This window comes from Onychostruthus taczanowskii, unplaced genomic scaffold (genome assembly GCF_017590055.1).
Source record: "Onychostruthus taczanowskii isolate IOZ18803 unplaced genomic scaffold, ASM1759005v1 scaffold168, whole genome shotgun sequence".
NCBI classification, from domain to species: domain Eukaryota; kingdom Metazoa; phylum Chordata; class Aves; order Passeriformes; family Passeridae; genus Onychostruthus; species Onychostruthus taczanowskii.
The window spans coordinates 105,919-129,453 of record NW_024498884.1 but is presented as its reverse complement, the minus strand read 5'-3'; the positions used below and the strand labels follow the sequence as shown (position 1 = coordinate 129,453).

The 23,535-nt window shown below is 33.8% G+C and overlaps 1 protein-coding gene across 1 annotated transcript in view; it reads left to right on the top strand.

Annotated features, from left to right (window-relative positions):
• Positions 1-23,535, top strand: part of LOC121333367 (contactin-associated protein-like 4) — a 200,077-nt gene that overhangs the window by 138,701 nt on the left and 37,841 nt on the right. Inside the window, exons 9-13 of the mRNA XM_041399639.1 lie at positions 3,504-3,650; positions 9,013-9,184; positions 15,186-15,292; positions 17,498-17,617; positions 20,398-20,595. Coding sequence (XP_041255573.1) covers positions 3,504-3,650; positions 9,013-9,184; positions 15,186-15,292; positions 17,498-17,617; positions 20,398-20,595 — 744 coding nt within the window. The remainder of the gene's footprint in view (positions 1-3,503; positions 3,651-9,012; positions 9,185-15,185; positions 15,293-17,497; positions 17,618-20,397; positions 20,596-23,535) is intronic.

Below are 23,535 nucleotides of genomic sequence, written 5' to 3'. Positions count from 1 at the left end.
CTCCATTTGGAGGTTGAGTAATTAAATTATGGATGGTTGGAGAGAAGATTTGCTCCCCTACAGGCAAGGACTTACGACCTGACTTTCACACGCATTCTCACTCACACACACACACACACACACACACACACACACACAGACACTCACACACATAATATTTGATAGTTAAATCTGAGCATATTTCTTTCTGCACAAGTCTTAAATTAATTATCCTCTGTTTTTTAAGAACTTCTTTAACCATATAAAACTAAGGAGAATGGCATATCTTTTCATAACTAATTAAATTGTAGTAAGTTCTATCATTTTTTTGCAGAATGGCTGCTTAATGTCTTTCATTTTTAGCCTCTGTTGCAAGTGGTACATCAAATATTCACAAAGAAATAACACAGATTAAAAAAAAAAAAGAGAGAGAAACTAAACACAAAGATAATTTGTTTTGAATTATGAGACCAAATTGAATTACAGTATGTGAAATTGTTAGATCTTATTACTCAGTTTCTTCTGTGACCCTCTATTTCTATGCAGCTTTTAATTTCCATGCAGCTTTTAGTTAAGTGATGTCAATAATAATGGAATTTCTTTGTTATACTTCAGACTAATCTATAAATTACTTCCTCTAAACTTTTTTTTTTTGCTTCTCACTGATCTCCTAATAATTTATATATACTGCATTTTATACATGTGTTCCTGAGGTCAGGTATCATTGTTCTGCAAGGCATCCCATAGACCCTGTTGTAATATTTAGATTCAAAATGATGGAACTAATGAGAATAAATGGACATCTTGTTTTACAGCTACCTTATTATGTACCAAAAATATTATTTTCTTTGTTTTTCCTGTGTGCTTGTGGTAAAGTATTTTTCTAACTCATAGTAGAGCATCAGACAATATAAGTTTCAGATGGAATGTAGATGTTGGTAGTCCACTGGCTTCTTCCACTTAGATGTTTTACCACCCAGTGGCTCCACACAAAAATGTGAATTTAGTCAAGGTTCTAAATTCAAGGGCTAAAATGAACAGTTTTCTTTAGAGTGTCTTGTGCTCCCACAATGGCATTCCTTAGTTCTCAGACTTAATAAAAGGGATTTGTAGGAAGTCTTAACTTCAGCTACATGAACATTGTTGATTATCTCTAATCACGCCAACCACTAAGAAGGGGAGATAAAATACCCATTCCAAAATCATATAGTAGGTCAGCAAGGTGAATTACAATTAACAAACCAAATAGTGTAAAATTCACATAATTAATTTTCCAGTAACCAAAACTTCTGATGGTCTGAGATACCATTCTTTATATGTTAAGGCAGTCTCTTACCTACCTTCGCAGTCAAATATTGCAAGGTTTGGAATATGGTTTACCCACCAGGATAAGAAGATACTGAAGCAGGATGCACAACTAAGAATTAAAAGCAATTATCCTTGTAAAAATTAAAGTATAGTGACAGAGTTTACTGCTGGGTTTAGTGTTTTCAGTAATGACACAGGTAGTGAGATAAGTGTATCCTCAGCAAGTTTGCTGGTGACACCAACCTGAGTGGTGCAGTTGATTTGCTCCAGGGAAGGAAGGAACACAACCTTTGGTAGGCTTGAAGAATGGGCCCACGTGAAGGTCATGAATCTCAACAAAGCCAAATGTGAGTTCCTGCACGTGGGTTTAAATGCCCCCCAGTACAGGTTGGGGGAGGAAGGGATTAAGAGCAGGCCTGCCAAGAAGAATGTGGGGATGCTAGTAGATGAGACCCCACCTCAAGAACTCCTTCAAGTTGTAGGGTCCCCAGCACAAGAAAAACATGGTCTTGCTAGAGGGAGACTGGAGTAGGGCCATGAAAATTGTGTTCCAGAGGGCTGAAACACATCTCCATGAAGACAGGCTGAGAGAGTTGTTGTTGTTCAGCCTGAAAAAACCCCCAAACTTTAGGGAGACCTTATTGTGGCCTTTCCATACTTAAGGCCTATGATGGAGATTTTTATTATTTTTTCCTCCAAGGATCTGTAGTGGCCGAACAAGAGGCAACAATTTTAAAGTGAAACAAGTTATATTTACATGTTCCACCCCTGGAAGTGTTAAAGGTTATGTTGTATGGGGGTTTTGGCAGCCTGATCCAGTAAAAAAAAGTTCCTGCAAAGAGGTGCATTGATCAAACTGGTTTTTAAAGGTCACTTGCAGCCCAAAATGCTATATGATTATGTGATTCTTTAATTTCTAATGGAAGAGATAATGTGTTAAAGGGTTGTGACTGAGGAAAATTTCAATCACTTGAAGTACCCATGAGAGGCTGGGGCTAAAGCAAAATGTTTAGGATTTCTCATTACATGTTCCCTAATGAACATGCTGATTGAAGTAAGGAAAAAATTAGAGAAAAAGTATATAGGACTAATATTATCTTAAATATATTTGAGATATTATCTAGGTAAAAGTTCATCTGAGTTTGCAATGTCCTTCTAGGGTTTATGTCTTCATTTTATTACAATCCTGCATTTAGATAGTGATAATCAACAATCTATGGGTCCTAATTATGCTATAATTTAGCTATTTGAACTTTCTCATTTTTCTCTTTTTATTTCTTTTATTTCTGTTTGAATGAATCTCTTAACTCATGGACTGTTACTGCAGCATATACGACACATTCTAGCGAGGACTACATAAATACATGAAATTTAGAGAGAGAAATCACAGAATACAAATCATAGGCACTCTGCAGTCAAGAAAATACTTTGCCTAATTTAAAGGTTGTATTCTTTGTTCTTCACTGAAAGAAGTACCTCTGTTCTGAAGAATACTCAAGAACATGATTGCTTTAAACTCTTATTGCAGATAATAACAGGGTTACATGCTGCCCTGTGTAGAATTTATTAATGTATATAAGTGCTTTCCAGAATCAGGGCTATAGGTTTATTGCTTTGTGGCACCTTACACCTACACAACCAGGGGTAATGTAAATTTGTGGTCATGGCTAAACTCTTAGAATTTTTTCCCACACATGTCCAGTAAAAGAATCAGCTGAAAGCAAAATTGTCTTGTGACATTAAATGATGATTACTGAAACTTTTAACATCTACAGCATTTTTCTATTTTGCCATACTGTAATATAATGACCACTTTGTAACAGTGTAATAAAAATATGTATTATGTGTAAAATACTGTATCCACCACCACAATGATGTTTTAATTACAACATCCTTGCATTGGGAGGATACTCTTTGCAGTCATTATATTAAATGAATATATTACAGATAATTAGGCTACAACAATAGTACTACAACACTAAGACTTATTCACTGAAGTAGCTTTATTTTTTATTTATCAAATGTGAAGCAAGGTTCTGTCTTCCCAAAAGATGCCTGTGCTTATTAAGTTCTTTTTCATTTTACTATCACTTGGAGATTTTGTGTGGGCTATGACTGCTCTCTTGGTTCCTTCTACTTTAAATTCTAAAACATTTAGATAGTATAATAACAGGTGGAGGTTCATACTAAATTTTGAGGTTTTATTTTTCTTTCAGGTGCTGGATTAAATAACGGCCAGTGGCATTCTGTATCTCTCTCTATCAAAAGGAATCGTATCAGTGTAAGAGTGGACAATGATGTGACCTCATCTGCTCACGCCTTCATACCTCTGCAGATTTATTCAGATGTTTTCTACTTTGGAGGTGAAATATTGTTGTTTGTTTATAAATGCACTATCCAACAGTTACACATCTAATTTTTCCTGACTTACCTAATCAAATGAAAGTAATTATTTGGCTTGCTTCAAGTCTTCTTTGCCTAGCTTGGTTCAGACACTGTTATGATGTTTTCAGTTTTCTTTGAATTTTACCATGTTGGGTAGAATAAATCACCACCCTAAATTCTTGGTAACTTTTTAGATTGTTATAACTTGTATTGTGTTCTGATGATTGAATATAGTCTGGTTGACAATCAAACAGACACACAAAAGTTTCTCTTGCTGCACACTTATTGTTTTGCTAAATGAATATTTTGAAGACTTCCCACTGGAATGACTTCAAGTTTTCACCTTAAGTATATGCTTATCTGTGTAAATACCCTCTTTGTATGATAAAGAGACCTTTTTTTTTTTTTTTTTAACCACAGTGGTATGTCTTTTCTATGTCTGATGAATATAATTTATGCCTAAAACCTTATATGTACATATATCTTCATTTCTGTAGGAATATCAACAGTCATCTGTCAAAAAGATATTATGTCATTAATGATATGTATTGTTACTGATAGAGTGGAAGAGATTGTTCTGTTATTCATATAATTGTTTTGGGAATGGGCTGCATAGTAGCAATGATAAACATCACCTGAGTGCATTGTTTGCCTAATGCTTCCTCTCTTTTAAACATTAATGATTCAATTATTAAATTATTAGTTATTTATTCACAATTCTCAAATTTCTGGGAAAACTGAGAAGGTTGCCTACAAAACACTAAATGAGTATGGACCCAGTCATTGTCCACAGATCAATTTTCTTGAAACAATAGGTTTTAAATAAATTTCATGTTTACAGACATACTCTTAGTACAGTTACTGCTACATGAGCTTTCACATGAATTTTCACAGCTGGCATCTACCTTAGAAATACCCCTTGACTTGGCTAATAGTCAGCAAAATCAGAGAAAGATGCAAAATATTAGTCTTGAATAACCCTTCTATGTTGGTTCAGGTTCCCTGACCTCTTATCAGGTGATTTTCACCGTTGCAGGGTTGATGGCACAGATGAACAGTTCAAAAGGGACATGGGGATTTACAAAAAGCAACATATTCAATTAAGTTGTAGAAGGGCACTTCTATTTGTGTTTTGCAGTGTGGAGAGGGCAAAATAATTCCATACCGGAAGTACCAACTGCATATCCACCCCTCAGATTCTCTGATCTCTGCCTTATCTGCAAATCATGAAATCTGAAATCTGTAGCTCATACATCTTACACAAAGTTAAGGAATTGTAGAAGTGGGTTTCTGAGTTTAGACAATTCTTTATTAAATTTTTATCTTATATACCACTGTCAAAATGCAAATAATGCATTTTTACTTTTCTTCCAAGTTTATATGAATATTTACCATGTTTGTGCTGTTTGTTAAAATATGAGTATCAGCCTTTCAGGGAGATGTCCTGGGACATGGTGATTTTTTTACTTGTTTTAATGAATACAAATTATGCAGGAAATGTGTATGTTTAACTAGGAAAATGTGTAATAGACATGAAAAGAAAATATTTTAGTGTTATGCCAGCACAATTTCTAGTCATGCCATCATTGAGGATCTCTAATGTCTCTCAGTTCTTGTGATAAAACCTCACTGCAACTATAAGGGATAATGAGATCATTTAATACTGCAATAAGCAGAATAATATAAATTTCATTATTAAAAGATTTATTTTTATCTTTAATATCCAGTCTACAATTGTAAGGAAACACAATTTAATTAATGTTAATGGTATTTGTCTCTTCTCTAACATAAGACAATTTTTGAAAAAGCGACACTGAGAAAAATATCTGAGACACAATTTTGAAAAATAGCTATGCCAAAAAATTGTAAACTTTTCCTGCTTTCCCTTGCCACTATTTATTTGTTTGTTTGTTTGTTTGTTTATTATTTATTTATTTAAGCTCTACTGGAAATATTTCTCAAATGAGCATCGTATTTTTCACCAGAAATGACAGAATTTATGTTACCGTTCAACTGTAGAATGCTGTAAAGCATGTGGTTAAACATGTAATTCATTTGTCTGTGTGTGGTGCTGAAAACTTACTGTGCTCTTATTTTTACTTTTACAAGTCCACATATCTGTTGTTCTTAAAACAACATGCCAAGTAGATCATAAACATTTGCCTTTAGAAACATAACAGTTTTGAACAGTTTGGTTCCTGAGCAGATTTATACATGCTGCAAGTCTATTAACTTGTAAAATTTCAGTTTTAATGAATTTTCTAATCTATATTTCTCAAAGATATATCTATACTATTTATGTTGTTGCACACTAATTTGAATATATTTAGTAGTTTCCACTGTCGTTTTGCTTTCCTGTATCATAAGCCTCTCCACTGATTTTAGAGGACTTCAGAAGTATTCACTAGCTTTGTGGAAGAGAAAAGTCTTAAAACTCATTGCTTCCTAACATCCTAAAACAAGAAGGTCTTCAAATGCTGTGAACCAGCATGCGATATTGTTTGACTAAGATCAAAGGATGACCCTTGTGCATCATTGCAGAAACAATAATACCCCTTGGAAGAAAGACAAATAAAGCATTGTAGTGTCGTGTTTATCTGCCAATGGGAAAACCTGCTCAATATACATGTTTTAAATCAAATCAGGATTAAAGCAATTTATTTCCATATGTTTACTTATTTGGCAATCAGTGAACAAGATATTTCAGGACCAGTAAAACAATAGATAAAGCACAGTATTAAATTATTACAAAGTGCATCCAGATGGTATGTAGTCTAAGCCTCAGTTCTAAACAAGTTGATTAGATCAAGATGTACTCAAGCCTTGTACAACTGCAGAGATGGAAATCTTATGACTTCTTGGGGCAAACTGTTCTGATATGGACCACTGTCACAGTAAAACCACTTGTTGCTTGTGTCTTATACCCTACAATCCAAATTTGCAGGTTTATAGTTTTGTGCTTTGCCTCTTGTCTCATCACCCTGTACTGCTGGAAGTAGTCCTGCTCTATCTTCTCTGTGCCATCTTATCAGATAGCTTTATCTTCTCTTCTTAAAACTGAGTAGGCCCAGATCTCTCAGCCTCTCCTCATAACTGCATTCAGCTTCCAGCCATCTTGGAGATCTCCTCTGACCTCACTCTAGGACACTGATGTCCTTCCTCCCCCATACTGGGCAGCCCAGAACTACAGCACTCTTGATATGGCCTCACAAGTGCCATGTAGCAGGAAGAACCACTTCCCAAAACTTGCTGACTATGCTCTTGGTAATGCATCCCAAAATGGCATTGGCCTTCTGTGCTGCAAGAGCACTTCTCCAGATCATATTCCACTTGACGGTCACTAGGATCTCAGGCCTCTCTCTGGAACCTTATCCTCCAGTTCAGATTGTTGCATGGACTTGCTCCATCTCAGATTTAAAATCTTGATCTTGTTCTTAATGAATTTCATGGCAATCCTGTCCAGGTCCCTTTGAGTTGCAGCTCTGCTCTCCAACATTTTGTCCCTGCCTCTGGTTTGGTATCAGTTGCATGCTTGCTGAAAGTGCATGCTGCCTCATCATCCAGGTAATTAATCAAGACACTATAGATGTCACTACTGATCTGTAAAGAATCTTCTGCTCAGTGATCATCAGCTAGAATTTACAGCAACAACTGCCTGTTTATCCCACCCATATGTATTGTGAATCTGGTGATAGGGACACTGTAGAAAACTGTCGTCTTTGCTGAAGTCATGGTATGCAATGCTCAGTGCTCTCCCTGTATCTATATTGTTCATCACTTCAGCAAAGAAAACAAAGACCTCAGTCAGGCATGATTTATCCTTGAAGCTAAAGCTAGCCCTTTAACTTCTTATCCTGTGCATGTTTAGAAATGGCTTTAAGAGGTTTTGCTCTGTGAATTTGCCAGGCACTGCAATAAGACTAATGGCCCTCTAGTTTCTTGAAGATGGGTGTAACTTTTCCAATTATCAAGAAGTTCAGCATATTGCCAAGACCCTTTGAGGATTAAAATGTTAAAGAATTCACAATGACAATGGCAATCATTAAAATGGCATTGACCAGCTCCTGCAGCATGCTCAGGTACACCTTATTCCTTTACTGTGTTCCTTTACCATGGATACTACATTCTTTTTTTCATACTCTGCTAGGATATGGGAATCCTAAGGATAGGTTTTACTAGTGAAGAAAAAGACCTTGAAGGAAACAATTCTTCTCTAGACCCTTGTCACTAAGTCCCCTGCCCCATGGGATATATGAGTAATATCCATAATCTCTTTAGCCTTCCTTTTCTTACTGTTGTACCTACAGAATTTTTTTTTGCTGCACTTCACCTTCCTTGGCAAGTTTTATCTCCTCTTTGTTTCCTAAGTGCATTCCTAGACACACAGGTTATGTCTTTGTATTCCCCTCTACGTTGCATGTCCCTGCTACCACATTTTGTGTGCTTTCTTTTTGTGTTTGCACTCACTCAGGATCTCCATGTTTATGTCTGCATGCCTTATGCGACACTTGATTAACTATTTTGATATTGCTATTAACTTCTCTTTTGCTCTGAAGAATTTTTTTGTTGAAATATATCCAGCCCTTTTGCTCTCCAAGGCAATTTTTAATGGTATCCTCAAAACAGATCCTGAACAGAAAAATATTGGGTCTTCTGAAGTCAAGGGTAATAATTCTGGAGTATATTTCTTTTGTCTTCTCTGTGGCTCATAAACTCCACAGCTTCACCTTCATGTTTGCTGTAACCAAGTCTGTTCTTGACCTTTACATTTTCAACCATTTCTTACTTGTCCACAGTAGCAGGTTCAGTGGAGCATCTCTCCTAGGTGAGTCACTGATAGTCTGCAAGAATAAGTTTCAGTACTTTACAAAATATTCTTAACACCTGAAAGAGTAAATTCACTGGACTTAGTAACTGTTTGGGTTTTTTTTGTTTGTTTTGGTTTTTTTTTGTTGTTATTTTTTTTAAATTATTTTTTATTTAACTTCAATTGTGACTTAAAACTTGTTCAAATCAAGTGATCTTGTATTGTAACCTACCATTCCAGGACTAAGATGTTCATGTCTTGATTCCACTTATGGCTTTGAAGTTTTCATTTAGGTTATCCTTTAACAAAGTTTTTAGTGATGTTTTGCATATGCTTTAAAAACAGTAAGACTGCAGAGAAGTATTTCTTTTCAGTCATACAAACGTGGCTTATCAGAAGAGCCTCTGGCTAAAGTCCTCCAATCACAAAGTTTAAAATGTGTAGAGGTTATAAAAGTTCAATTTACTTTTGGAGTATAGAACGTTTTCCAATAAAATATTTATTTTCAGCTCCAGTTTTTAATTTTTTTTCAGGCTGTCCTAGAACTGGAAACATTTCTGAATGTAATACCTCATTTGGTGGTTTTCAAGGATGCATGCAACATATTTCCATTGGTAACAAAGCAGTGGATATGATCTCTATTCAGCAAAACAGTTTTGGCAATTTCAGTGATCTTCAGATAGATTTATGTGGCATTACAGACAGGTAAGAACATAATGTTTACTCATTAATTTATTTATGTCTATGTTTTGTTTTTAATAGTGATTTGATGACAAAGAATGGAACACTTACAAAATGGCATGCTGTTTCTTTTGTAAGAATTCAGAAATCCAGAATAAATGCAAAATATGTAGCATATAGCAAATAGACTTCCTTTCACTGCAAATAAAATTAACTTTGACTAAAATTATTTTAGGTGTCTGACAAACTTAAACATCTTGCTTTAATTTCTAGTAAGCTGCAGACACAAATCCCGTACTGCAACCAGTAGTCCCATCCACCCTTTAAAATACTGTGTTTTTCACAAGCTACTGCTGTTTCCTATATTCTACCTCTCCAGAAACACAGTAGATAATATCCATCACAGTAGTGAGCAATTGTCTTTTAGACCATGGTCTGAACTAATCTCCCAACTTGCAATTAGTATCTATCTAAAAGAATATCTAAAAGAATAGAAGTGTCCCTCACCAAAAGGAAAGTCCCTCCCCAAAGAGGAACGACTGTATACATTCCCAGAAATAGAAATGCTTGAAGGAAAGACATTGCTTGGCTTCAGTGTAGTGAAAGCAGAGGGGTTGCAGAACAACACAAGCTGCTGAGAAGAGAGGGAGCAAACACACAAACAGTCAGTGGCAGAAGTTTTATTCTGCAGACTCCAGAGAATGCAGTCACAGACACTTATGTTGTCTTTAATCCCACAGTGTTTTACTTGGACCCATGTGAAAGGCTGTACTGAAAGGACACAGCAGGCAGAGGGGAACTACATACTTTTGAATAATTCTCCCTCACTTTCTATATTTCTAGTCCTCATAAAGTGTCTTTTGATTTCAAAAAGTCTGTCTTTTGAATTACAAAACTTTTCAAGAGTTATGTCTTTTTGTGAAAACACTGTAGGCAGAGATCTGCTTTAAGAAAATAGCCAGTTTCAGGATCAGTTACACAGCCTTACTTCAGGACCTGCAATCCATTCCTAGAGACAACACAGTGTACAGCTATCCATGTTCTTATTTTGGAAACAGTCACTACTCCTTGTAGATGCAAGATGGAAAAAGTACTAGCTATTTACCTAATTCTTCATAAAAGTTTTAGGAGAGAAAAGTCCAAGACGAGAATTAAAGTTCAGTCTACAATGTGATCCTTTCAATTGTGTTTGTAGTGTATATTCTCACTAATGTTTCTACACCTATCGCACATTAAAAACATATGCAGTTCATATATATATGTGTATATATATGTGTGGGTGTATATATATATATATATATATATATATATATAAAATTGTGATACTTTATCCCTTTTTGAGCTAATCCTGACTTTGCAATAGGCACTAAGTGTGATAGACATGTGCCAAAACACAGTTTGGCCTCAGTCAAAACTTTACTGTATGGCTTACTGGGGACTTGGGATGCCACATTCATTGGTATTTCTTTTTGCCTTTCTTTCATACTACTGCATTTGACTTATTTTCTCACTTTTCAGTCATAAATCTCCTTCCTCTCCACTTTGAAGGACCTGATGACACTTCCTGATGAAAGTTCTACAGCACTGTATCACTGGTGGTTTTTGTCCTCTGGAATTGAACTTACTTCTATTACACTGCTTGTTTTCTTGCTTGTATGAAGACATAAATCACAAAGAGAATCAGGTCAAAAGAATCTAATGTGAGAATCTGCATATTCTTTAGTCAAGCAAATTAAAGGATATCTAAGCAAGATTATGAGTGAAAAATATCACCCAATTGGCTCACAATATAATTGATACCAATTTCTGTCTGATTTACCATGAATTTTCCATTGTTCACAATAACTTTGGACCTCCTAAAATGCTCATCTCAGGGTTGCAGTTTAGAAGCCATTTCCTCATCCATGAACACAGACATTGTTTACCAATGGAAGATGGTACATTTTTTTATGTAGCGATTCCAGCTATTTTCTGTTTTGATTGGCCATAAGATGTAAGTTTGTACATGTAGGTTTTAAAAAGATGTGTATAAATAAAAAATAAATTATGTTTAAAGCCACTATGTAAATCTCAGTATATATAAATCCAGCATTATTTGGAGTATACAAGTGTCAGAACACTCTTACTACTTTCTCGCACTTCATTTACTTGAGCTTATATTACTTTTATATTTCATCAAAATTATGTGTGTTTTCTCAAGATCAGCAATACAAAAGGAAAAGAACCTTTTTATGGGAGATTTTTTGTTGGTTGGTTTTGTTTTCTCTAATATTTTCTAGTGTTAATTAATGTCTCTTCTTCTATATTGACCATTGTACCTTTGTTGCATTGGTTCTCAATCTAAACTAAGATTTAGTTTTCCGTTCCTATCATGCTAAGCATATGTCTTTCTAATTTATCAAAATAGAAGTTTAATCCACTCATTTTTATATTTCATTACCCTCCTTGTATTTTTTTTCCAAAATAGACTGCTTTTAAAAATATCTGCAGCTCATAGTTTGGAATAAACTTCATGTCTCTCTTTATCAAATTAATTCTACATCTCACCATAAATCCCAGGTGATAAAGCATGTATATTTGGCAAAATTAAAACTGCTTACATGTTTTAAACAATATTTGAAAGGGAGCTTGTATGATCCTGTGTACCATATTGTTTGAGAAAAAAAATGCTTTTTTCCTACCATTATTTATAAATGCCTTTGAATAACCCAAGCTAATGAGCATTTTGTGTTCCTGATAGTAAATATCTCCCTACAGGAGAGCAGAAACAAATCCCTTCTTTATATTGGAATCTTTATGCAAGTCTTTACATCTTCTGTTCCAAATCGTGGAGCATGGCCCAGATTCTGGAGTTATTGACAGCCTATGTAATAGAAGTGATTGACACCTAAATGTAGTCCTTGTAGTGCATGAAAACAAATAAAATTTACTCTCTGCATAACAAACCGGATTTATATGCAACAGTAAATAAACTGAAAACAATTCTATTTAATCCATTCTTTACCTCACATATACACATTTAGCATATGAATAAAATTCTTTATGGGATTTACAGTCTTCATGGAGAGATGTTTAGTTAATAATTAATTTTTCTGAATATAAATTATTAACTTTTAATTTATTTTATACAAACAAATGCCTTACCATTTTCCTATTTTCAGTTTTCTCAGTCTGATAAAATTTGTAATTCCTTATCCTAGTCTTAAATTGTTATGACTGTTTTCAGTCATCAGTCTTTCCATGATCCCTCCATTAGGCATTTCATTACCTGATATCTTTATATTGTTCTATTGCTCATATATCTCTTATTCATGCAAACAATTCTCTTCATATATTTCTCCTTAATATCGTTTCTCTCAGCTCCTTTATCAATATATATTGGTTTAATAACTCCTAATTAGCTATAAACCATTCACAGAATCACTTTAAAGGACACTGTGTCATTTAAATGCCTTACAATGTTAGCATATTTATGCTAACTCTCTGAGGAGAGAGTACCAGATGTGTCTGTCCTAATTATATTGAGCCCTACACAGAAATATGCAATTTCCTACCAGGAGCTCTTGGCTTTTTGTCCTGCCAGCAGCATACATAAAAACTGATTGAATGGGTTTATATCTTTAAAAAGAAAAAGCCAAAAATAAAAATTATGATCACAGTTCTGAAATAATTTTTTTCATGTTTTTGTTTTAATAAGCTGAAGAATGAAGAAATAATAGGCATGAAAATGCAGCAGTTATTTGCTTTTTTTAAAAGGATATTGTAGCCATAATTTAGAACCAAGATAAAGAAATAGTATACAAAAAAGTGTGTCTAGTTGAAAATTGACATAAAAAGTTCTTATTTTTCCCTTTCTTTATCACAACTATATTCATATTCTGGATCAGTATTCTCCTTTCAAAATTAGTTTATAGCTATTAATAGGCTGCTGCCTTGGTTTAAAATATTATATAATTTTTGGAAGTCATACACTTAAAAGCATATTATCAAGAAATAAGTGGTAAATGTTTAATCAGCTGTTGCTTTTCTGGTTTTAGCAGACATGGTGATGAACCTAAAAATTCATTTCTATAGATGAAGTATTAAAAATACTGTTTCAAATATGAGAAATATTCTTCTTAAAAAATAAACTTGTTCAAAGAGAGCTGTGTTCTAAATCTTGCTTTGTAGTAGGGTCACAGCATATAATGTAATTTACATTATCTTTGATGTAGCTAGTGGCTACTTTCCATTATACATTCTGAAGCAGACGAAAGAACTTAATGTTCACAGATTTAAATTTAACGTTAAAAGATTTAAATTAAATTCAACTTGTTTTCGCTTTCATTAAGGTTGGCTCAAGCATCATCAATTTCTTCTAAGCTTTTCATCTTGTGAACAATTTTAGGAAGATTAATTAGTAGGAACAGGGAGTCAATACAAGTAAAGACCACGTAAAACACAATTTTGGATAATGTCTTTATCAAAAAGGCATAAGACACAAAATGTGACTAAAATAAAAGCAGACCAGCTGTCAGTGAATGCACTGAAGGTCTTGAGTGGCAGTTTTACTAGAGATTTGTATTTATAATAACTGATGATTAGAAAGAGAATTAGGGCATTTACCTAAGACACATTAGTATGCATATTTATGTAGTTCTGTCAAACAAAGTATTTAAAATCAAAATAATTGTAAGCCTGGTGCCTAAATTTTATCTTCAGGTTCCAAAACAGAATTCATTGAGACATATATCATCTGTTGACTAGTCTTAGGAATACATTTTTTGAGTGAGAGAATAGATACAAGATTAGCTGTTTCACTGCCAAAAAAATGGCACAGATTTCCTTGAAAACAGGTGACATCTATCAGTTTACTTACTTTACCTATACTTCACCTGATACTTATTTTTTTAATTCTCTTCTGTGAAAACCACTTATCCTTGTTTACAAACATGACAGAAAGATAAAGTTCTTTGAGTGCCATGAGCAGTGAATATGTAAAGACCCTGAATTATTCATAGGGCAGATGTGTGAAATGCTGGACTTTCTGCAATCCTAATTTAATATTCTCCTAACTTTTCTTGGATGAATTAAAAGGTATTTTAAGATCCTGTGAATGTTAGTAGGCATGTTGTTTTTGTTAGGCTTTTTTTCCTGTGGCTAATATCAACAGTAAAGTCATTTTACACTTTCTGGATTGTATCATACACATAAACTCAGTGCAGTTAGAACATTAACTAATTCTAAGCTGAAAAACTAGTTAATAATTGGCTAAAAGCTAGTTAATAATTTCTTGAAGTATGCCAATTTATTTCAATATATTTTCATCTGCATTCTTTTTAAAAAAATATTTTTGTTCATGTCACAATTATTTTATACTTTAGTATAGTGCTGCAGTCTTAAACACTAAGAAGTTACAGGTAAATTATTTTTTCAGTCAACATTGTATACTTAGAAGAAAGTAATCAAAACTCTTCAGGATCTTAGTCATATTAGCAGAATGGAAACCAGCTTTACAAGTAGATAGTTATGTTGGAACAGACATACTGAATTTTTCTAGGATAGAAAGTAAATAGGATTTTGGAAAAAGAAATAGATGTCAGGTGCTGTGGTTAGATTTATTTGTTAGATGATTTTTTTATTATTATTTTTACAAGAACAGAAAGAAATCTGCTGTAATGTTGCTTTGTTTTGATACATGTTGTTGAAGAAATCCCAGTCATTGTAGAACTTGCCACACGAAACTTTAATTGGTTTATTAGTCTGTATTTAATTGTGTCCAGTTGAACATTAATAACAATTCTGTATCTTCAACCTTATTTCTGTTCTCACAAGCTTGTTACATAATTAAGATGTTTTTATACGCAAAAGGAATGCCAGGGAAGAAATTGTCCTAATTTTCTTTTCCTTACATTGGCATCCTTACCCACAACCTTGATGACTTCCTTCACATTATACTTCTTTTCCAGGATTTTGCTTTTCTTGCTAAGTACAATAGTAAGTGAGGAGACAAAAGAATGAAAATGCATGTTGTGTTTTGTTCTAGGTGTTTGCCTAATTACTGTGAACATGGTGGTGAGTGCTCACAGTCCTGGAGCAGTTTCCACTGTAACTGTGCCAATACTGGTTACAAGGGAGCTACTTGTCACTATCGTAAGTCTAAGGTGTTTTCTGATTTCTGACTATGCTTTTACTTCTGCTTGCATTTCTTCACCATAAAACAAAACAAAAAGAAAAAGCAAACCAAAGTAAAAACCATTTGAACTTATGATTCATAAAATATTTTCAGTCATAAAAATACTCATAATTTTGTTTGACAAAAGACCTTGGGAACTCAAAAAATGTAACAAAAAATTGATTGAAAGTTTAAGTGTTTTTCTTTTACATTTTTTGTATTTTATATAAGATAGCAATATCCTCTTTCATCCATATACCTCCACTTCCTGAATCAATATATCATTTAGAAATATGGTAAATTCATCTGTATTCATCATAACAACTAATATTTATTATTTCTGAGCTAGTGGGACTACATGCATGTCCAAAGGTAATCCTGTGCTAAACCTCAAAACACATGTTTATATAGTTTGTTGGATCAGGAAGTAGATTAGAAGAAAATAAAATAAACACATTTTGAAAGCCTAATTGAATGTAACTTAGGTACACAGGAGATGGTTTACTTTGGTACTGCTATCAGCATGTTCTGGGAAGAAGAAAAAATAAGTAAGCTGGCTTTCATTACATGTGTATAATAAGCAAAAGTCCATAGAAGTTTACTGGTTTGGTTTTTTTGGTTTTTTTTAATACAAAGATTGTCCTAGTCATCAGATAAATAATTCTGTACTTATATATTGTCTATATAAAATCTATACAATCTGTTTAGGCAGCTCGTACAAAAAGAATGTATGCCTACCCAAATGGATTTTTGAAAAATCAGTGATTTTAGAAGACTGTCTATTTAAATCTTGCTCATAAAAAGTCAACACCATTAAGTTTCTTAACAACAGTATTAAGAAAAACTATCTAAAATAGAAAATACGCCAATAGTAGCTTTTGAATACCTTGTTGTACCCCATTAAAGTCTGATGAGCCCAGAGTGAAGATGAAAGTTATTTGATTCATTGTAATTTGAAAAGTCACAAATTGAATAATTTCTATGAGGATAGAGGGAGGCTAGGGTTTCCTGATGATTAGGACTTAATGAGAAATGTAATAATATGAGTTACTGAATTTTTTTTTTATTGTCAAAAGTAATAATGAATAACTGAACTTTTGTCAATTTAGCTAAAAGTATTTACTGCAAGAAACCATAAAATTGCATTTGAAAATTGCAAAAATTGTTTATTATGGCTATTTCATGGAGTAAGTAAAATAAATTGTTTGACTCTTTTTATAGTTGTTGCCATATAATGTCAGTAACCATCAGGCAAAAAAATAGAAAGATAACACTCTTTAAAAACATAGCTTATTAAAAAAAAATTTAGCACTCATAACTACTTTTCATTATTATTCTAACAGCTCATTCATTTTGGCAGAATTTTTTAAAATTTTGATAACTGATAGAGTGCAGTTCAATTTTGAAATGAAAGATAAAACATTATGACTGCTCAAAAGAAGTATAATAGTTAAGGAGAATTTAGATTAATGTGTCCAGCTGTGACATTGTCATCATGTTTTCTGAGATCCAGTTATAGAGGTAGACTCATACATCTTTTTTTTTTTTTCTCAGATATTTGATATATAAGAGGTATCACAGATTTTTTTCTTAGACCTAGACTGATATAAAGTGTACATGACAGGGAACCAAGGAGCTGTCATTTTGTCTTTGCTAATTTAGTTCTTTTACTGAAATCTCTGACAAGTCACTTGCTTTTCAATTTAAAATGGGAAGAAACTATGAAGTGTGAAAGCCAACAAATTTTTACCTTGTGCTTTATGTTGCAACAACAGCACAACAGAAATCTGATTTGGTTGAGGTAGTTAATGGGGGTTTCCTCAAAATCAGATTACCAGGTTCTAAGTAATACCCTTGGCATTCTAGCATTTTTCAGCCATTTTTCAACCATTTACTCCCCCATATTTTGTGTTTTTCTCTGAGATATTTTGAGATGGAGATACAGAAAAAAATGCTTAAAAATGCACCATGTGATCTCCAAGATAAATAAAACCAAATATGCTTAACAATTTCTAATAAAGGCATAGTTTTGATTGCATGAATTTTTCTTCATTCTTTAGTAGAGATAGCACACACCCAACTTCTTTTCCAATGTCAAGGGTCATGCATATTTTTTTTTTAGTTTCCTGAATAAAATGTAAAATCATGCCATTACATTTGTGATGGAATATGTTCTTTTACAGCCATCTATGAGCAATCATGTGAAGCCTATAAGCACAGAGGGAACACTTCAGGCTTTTACAATATTGATTCAGATGGAAGTGGCCCCTTGGGACCATTTCTCGTATACTGCAATATGACAGGTGAGATGATAAACTTCCTTAACTTACAGCTGTGACTGTATGCATGCTCATTATATTGAAACATGAGTTATCAAGTGAGAAGTCTCTGCAGTTTTTGAATTTAATGTAAACAAGAACAACAAAATGAAGGTGACTACTTAGCTCAAGATATTGGACAAATAATTAGGCATAAAAATTAGAATTATAACAGGATTCAGGCTGTGAATGTTATGCTTTGCATAAATGGGTCATGTGTTCCATATGGAGACAATGTCATATTAGTTCATTTTTGGGGAGCAGCTTTGTTTTCATTGAAGTTGCAGTCTCTTGAGGATACTTATGAAAATGAGAAATAAGTTTTATGAGAAATTTTCTGACTTTCCCCCATACTCTTCTGAAAATTTTTAATTTAGATCTGGCCTTTGTTGGGAGGAATATTGATATTAAACTTCATCTTTCAAACTGCAAGGTGATCTTTTGAAGAATACAAATGCAACCAGTAGGATGCTTGCAGTCTCACCCTGTTGCCCTTCTGCAACCAGTTCTTTAAATCTGATCATCTATATAACTAGAAGTTTTAGCTGTCAGAATCTGATTTTGTTCTGCTTTTTAACACAGCAGTTGGTGTTATCTCTGTGTGGTATATAGTATATTGGTATATGTCCTTTCAACTAAGCTTGAATTTAAATGGCTTTTTGGAATTTATTACTGCTGGATTTATGGCTGTCTCCTTTATTGTTTACTTAGCTGCTTTTATTTGAAATGCTTTCCAGCCAAAATGACTGGAACATTTTATTGTTTTGTTTGACAAAAAATTTATTTTTACAGAGTTATAACTATTTAAAAGAATATATTAATAAGCTAGATTTGAACTGGCTAGAGCTACATATGCCCTAAGTGTTGAGAACTTGACTTCTTAGAAACCTTGTAGTAAGATTTTGATGTTGACTTGAGCAATTTACCTGGCCTCACCATGTCAGCTCCTGACTTTGACTTCTACAGTGAACTGTGCTTGCTCACCATAAGCACATTTTAGATTGGCACAGGCTCTTAAAAAAATATTCTAGTGTCCTGTGAGACTAAAAGAGACCAAAGAATCATGGCAGAAAGATGACAATTTTTCTAAGTGGGTATAACTCTCAAAGGTACAGTGTAGAGTCTGATTTATCTTTGTGTGTCCATGAACAGCTGTTCCTGTTTTCCTCAGTCACTCCTTATTCACCACATTAAGCAAACATTATTGATCAGTTCTTCATCTCAAGATGCATTCTGACAGGATGAATCCTCTATATTTGTTTTGTTCCCAGTTTCCTCATGACTGGTATTCCCTTTTCCCACCAGAGGCAGGGAAGGCAGATGCCCACGTTTCTTACTGCACTGCCTTGTCTTTGACATTCATGGGGCTCTATTTTCAGGCAGCTGGGCAGGAGGTGCCATTTCCTTTTTATTCTTGGAGGTCAGTTTCAGAATCAAAAGCTTACAGTCCACACTGCCAATTAAAATGCTACAAACTTTGTTTTTCTTTTTTTGTGTAATTTTGTGAGTGTGACGAGTTGAATATCCAAACTGCTTGTCTTCATTTTTATGTTCAGTGTAATGTTTAGATGTATTTGTGTCTGTATTTATATCCATCTACCAAAAAATAACCCCCACAATCATAGAAAACAGCACCCAAAACAAAAAAAGGAACCAAAATTTAAATTCATATTTCTAGCTGTTTCTTGACAGTCTAGTTAAGTCCTTAATAAAATTTTATATTTAGATAAAAATATTTTGTTTAGATTTTCTGACTGTTATCCTAAGTGACCATCGTTCTTTCCTCTTTATGGATATTTTTATATGGTCCAGGTCCATCATGTGTGACCTGTAGGCAGCTGATGATATAAAATATAGGTCTAGTAGTTAGAATACTGCTTTTAGAATGTCTGAACTATTATACCAGTACTAAAATTTACAAAAAAAATAATATTTCTCTTGGGGTTTTTTGTTTTTTTTTTTTTTCAAATTATGCTGGCCATAAATGTGACCATGAATCTGAGCTTGACTTGACTGTCCCAGATGGGCTTTAACTGGAAGCCTTCCCACCCCTACCTTGAAAGGAGTTTTGGTCAGGAAAGTGAGAGTTACAGGTTTTGAAAGTGAGAGCTGAAACAGAATAAGCTCATTTTCAACCTATTCACAGGTGAAGGGCTTGGCAAAAATACAAAACAGAAGAATGATACAAGCCTTCACCATGACTACTATTACATTTTTGGTGGCAGTAATAATTCACCTTCATATATACTCTTAGTATTACAGTAATACAGTATACACAAGAAACTTCTGCTTCTGTGTATAATAGAAAAGGCCTATAGGCCATTTTCTTATACTGAATAAATTAATTCAAGCTATAAGGATGTATGTAATGTAGGTAGATTCTAGGATAGAATTAGTGTTATTTTATGCAATATTTAAGCCTGGGGAAAGTGGTTTTTTTCCCCTCTAATCTTTGACTGCAATTTACCAAGTAAATGATATTTTATTTCTGATACAAATATTTGGGTCTCATCACATATTGAATAATCTTAACTAGCTGAATATCTATTACAGTCATGGCACAATGATCTACCTATGAATAGAAACAATGAATAATTGTTTTCATTTTTGCTCAATGATTTATGTCTGTTTCATGGGTTCCAAAGGGCTTTCTGTGATGAAAGAAGTTATCTTGAAGTTTGGCTGATTTCATCATACATGCTCTTTCCCTCACTAACTTACACAACACTCTGATTCTTTATTACTTTTCACATGTGTTTTGAAAGATGCAACGTGGACAATTATGCAGCATAACAGCACCAACCTAACCAGAGTTAAAAGTGCTAATCGAGAGAACCCACACACTGTGTTTTTCAAGTATTCTGCCAGCCTAGACCAGCTTCAGGCTACAATAAACCTTGCAAATCACTGTGAACAGGAGCTTGCTTACTACTGCAAAAAGTCAAGGCTTTTAGATAAGTCAGGTAAGTAAAGCAGACAAACCTTATTATGTTGCATCATGCCTTTTATTTTGCTGGCTACTAAAGTTATTTATTTCTAACAAGGCTATGGTGTTTTGCTCCTATGGAGTTTGAACTACTTCAAATATTGAGTTCTCAGATTTCTGTAAGTTGCCAAGAGATATTTGAACCAGGAAAATGCAAATGTCGATTTATAATGATTATCTTTCAGAGAATTAAATTCACAAGTTAATTGCTCTCATAAGACTTTTAAATTAACAGAGATTGTTATTAAGATCCCCTGTTGTTTGGTCTTCCAAGAATTTTTAATTTTAAAGAAGGAATTAAATTATTACTCAGGAAATAGGTTCCTAAAAGAGCACAAATTAGTGCATAGATACAAGCAGAAGTTAATGTGTGCACTTAATGTGCATATTGTGAGTACTTGACAAAACACATCAATAACATTGAATTTCCACTATCCAGTATAAACATTCTTAGAAAGCTCAGTAGTTAAAATGTGGATTATTGACAAAATTATAATTGCCTTAAGAAATAAAGAAAAGTCTGATATACTTAAAGAAAAGTGAAGTTATGCAGTCTATTTAAATTTTAACTCTTACTGACACAGAGATGGTGTTAAAAGACTTTACTCTGAACATCTAAGCACTCCAAATAATGTGGAGGTAAAATCTTCATTGTTTACTTTTTTTAAAAAAAACTTAGTCAAGTTTTTTGGCTTTTGCACCAGAAACTCTTAAGATGTGAAAAATTGATTCCTTGGCATTCTTTCCTACTAAGCAGAGAGAATGCCTCTGCGTGAAGTCCTCTCTGGTTCTGTGTCTAAGCTCTTCCTTTATACATTCTTTCTCCCTAATTATGGCATGGATATCTCTGGGCTTCTTAGGCTGATGTTTGCTCTTGGAAGAATATCTGTTTGAAAACACCTCCACAGCGAAAAAAGTGAACCTGCTGCTTAAAGTGTCCCGATGAACCTTCGTTTTACTGTGGGCTCCAAATTAAAGCTATGTTTAGATGTTCAAAAGCCTGGTTTGCCTCAAGCAGAAAGTTTAAAAACTATATTTTTTTTTGTCCAGGGAGTTTGCATGTAAATGTGCTAAAATAATTCACTATCTATATTGTTATGCTGTTTATATTGCATATAGCTGCATATTTATAATATGCACATAGATGTGCTAAAATTAATGTTTTAAAAGTGTGCAATCAGTTGTGATAAATAATTTAAAATTTAGTTTTGAATGCTAAGAATAAATAGATGTGAAAGAGACTTATATGAGACTTCTACAAATTTTCTAAAATAACTCTTTTTTTAAACACAGTTGAATCACTCTCATTTCTGCTGTTTACAATCTTCTCTAGGTATGGCTGAGAAATAGAAAATTGGATGATGGTTACATAATATATTTTTTGGAACATACAGTCCACCTAGTAAACCTTAACTGACTGTATTTTAGGAATGCATTGTATTCAATCAGCCTGGGTAGAATTTGCAAATGATCTCATTAAAGAAGTCATTGGTTAATACATTTATGTGATCATTATGAAGAAATCTCTAACCATTTTAATTAATGACTTTATTTTGCCTAGGCAGTACTTTCTGCCAAGGCAGTGAAAAAAATCCAGGCTAATCTGTATGAACTTGCAGCATTTCAGTAAATACTCTCTCCTCACCCTGCTGTAGGAAGAAATAACTGAGACCAGCTTTTAAACATACCCCAATGTCCCTAGTGAAACTTTGGGAATGCTAATTCATGACTACAGTATAAACCTAAGGCATGCTGTTAAAGCAGCAGAAATATTCTGCTTTTTTACAGTCTTAGTTGCTAGAACCTTTTTAAAGTGTTGTCTGATAAATTATTTATACACGGTCTCTGGGTTTTCTTCCTCCGGTGATGGTTTGCAAACGCAAACACTGATATTGGACATTGATGCCATTATGCAAGCTTGACTTTTCAAAAAACTGCTCACACTGTTTTCTGGCCTGCTGGGCTGACAGTTATGTGGTAATGAATGCAGTCAATATGTTCGTGATATGAAAGATTGTCAGTGTAACAGAGGTCTTATCTAACAGTGAGGTTTAATAAGCAGTGGCGCTTGTAAACAAAGTTGAGAGTAGAATAAATTCCATCTTCTTCATGGGGGCCAGGTGCTGAAAATGGAGCTCCAGCAGAAGCAAAAAAAAATTGCATTTATAAGAAATTCTATAGTTTAACAATACTTGATTGCTTCTCATGCCTTGACTTTCATGCATCCATCTCCCTCCTTCCATCTCATTTGAGATGGTTTATCTTTATGCTTCATATCATTTCGCTATCATGTGCTCTGTAGATATTCTGTTGCTATACTTGCTTGGCAATATCTTTAAGCTTATTCTGCAGTACTGTAACATTAAAGAAACTAAGTTTTATCATTTTGCTACAAACAATGCTGACTGGATGCGCCACAGAGAGATGTGATAGTCGTGGGCAACCTCACTTCTGCTCATCAGATATATCAGTTTACTTATGGGACCACCATTAACATGATTTCTGTTGTCTCTGAGTATATAAATTCTGAATCTGCTGTCCATGACTGAAAAACTGTCTTTGGGCATTTCTGATTAACGCTGCTACTCAGCTACTCAAAGCTCATCACAGATATGGGTAGTAGTACACTGTAGTACTTTTGGTACTGGATGAGGCCATTTCTGTGACTTCCCTCATTCTGTTTCTGGTGGTTCCAACATCTGAAATTGATCTTTACTAGGGAATATAAACTATCCTGATTTTTAGGATGATTATGTATCTGCTTTCATGGACCATTTTAAAATGAATTATATAAATTGACTGCTTAAGATTAATTATTCTAATATCATGGCTGGCTGAACTAGGTACTGTGAGTTTCCTTTTCTACTAATGCAAGCAAAAATCTGTGACAATCACTTAATACATGATAACGAAGTAT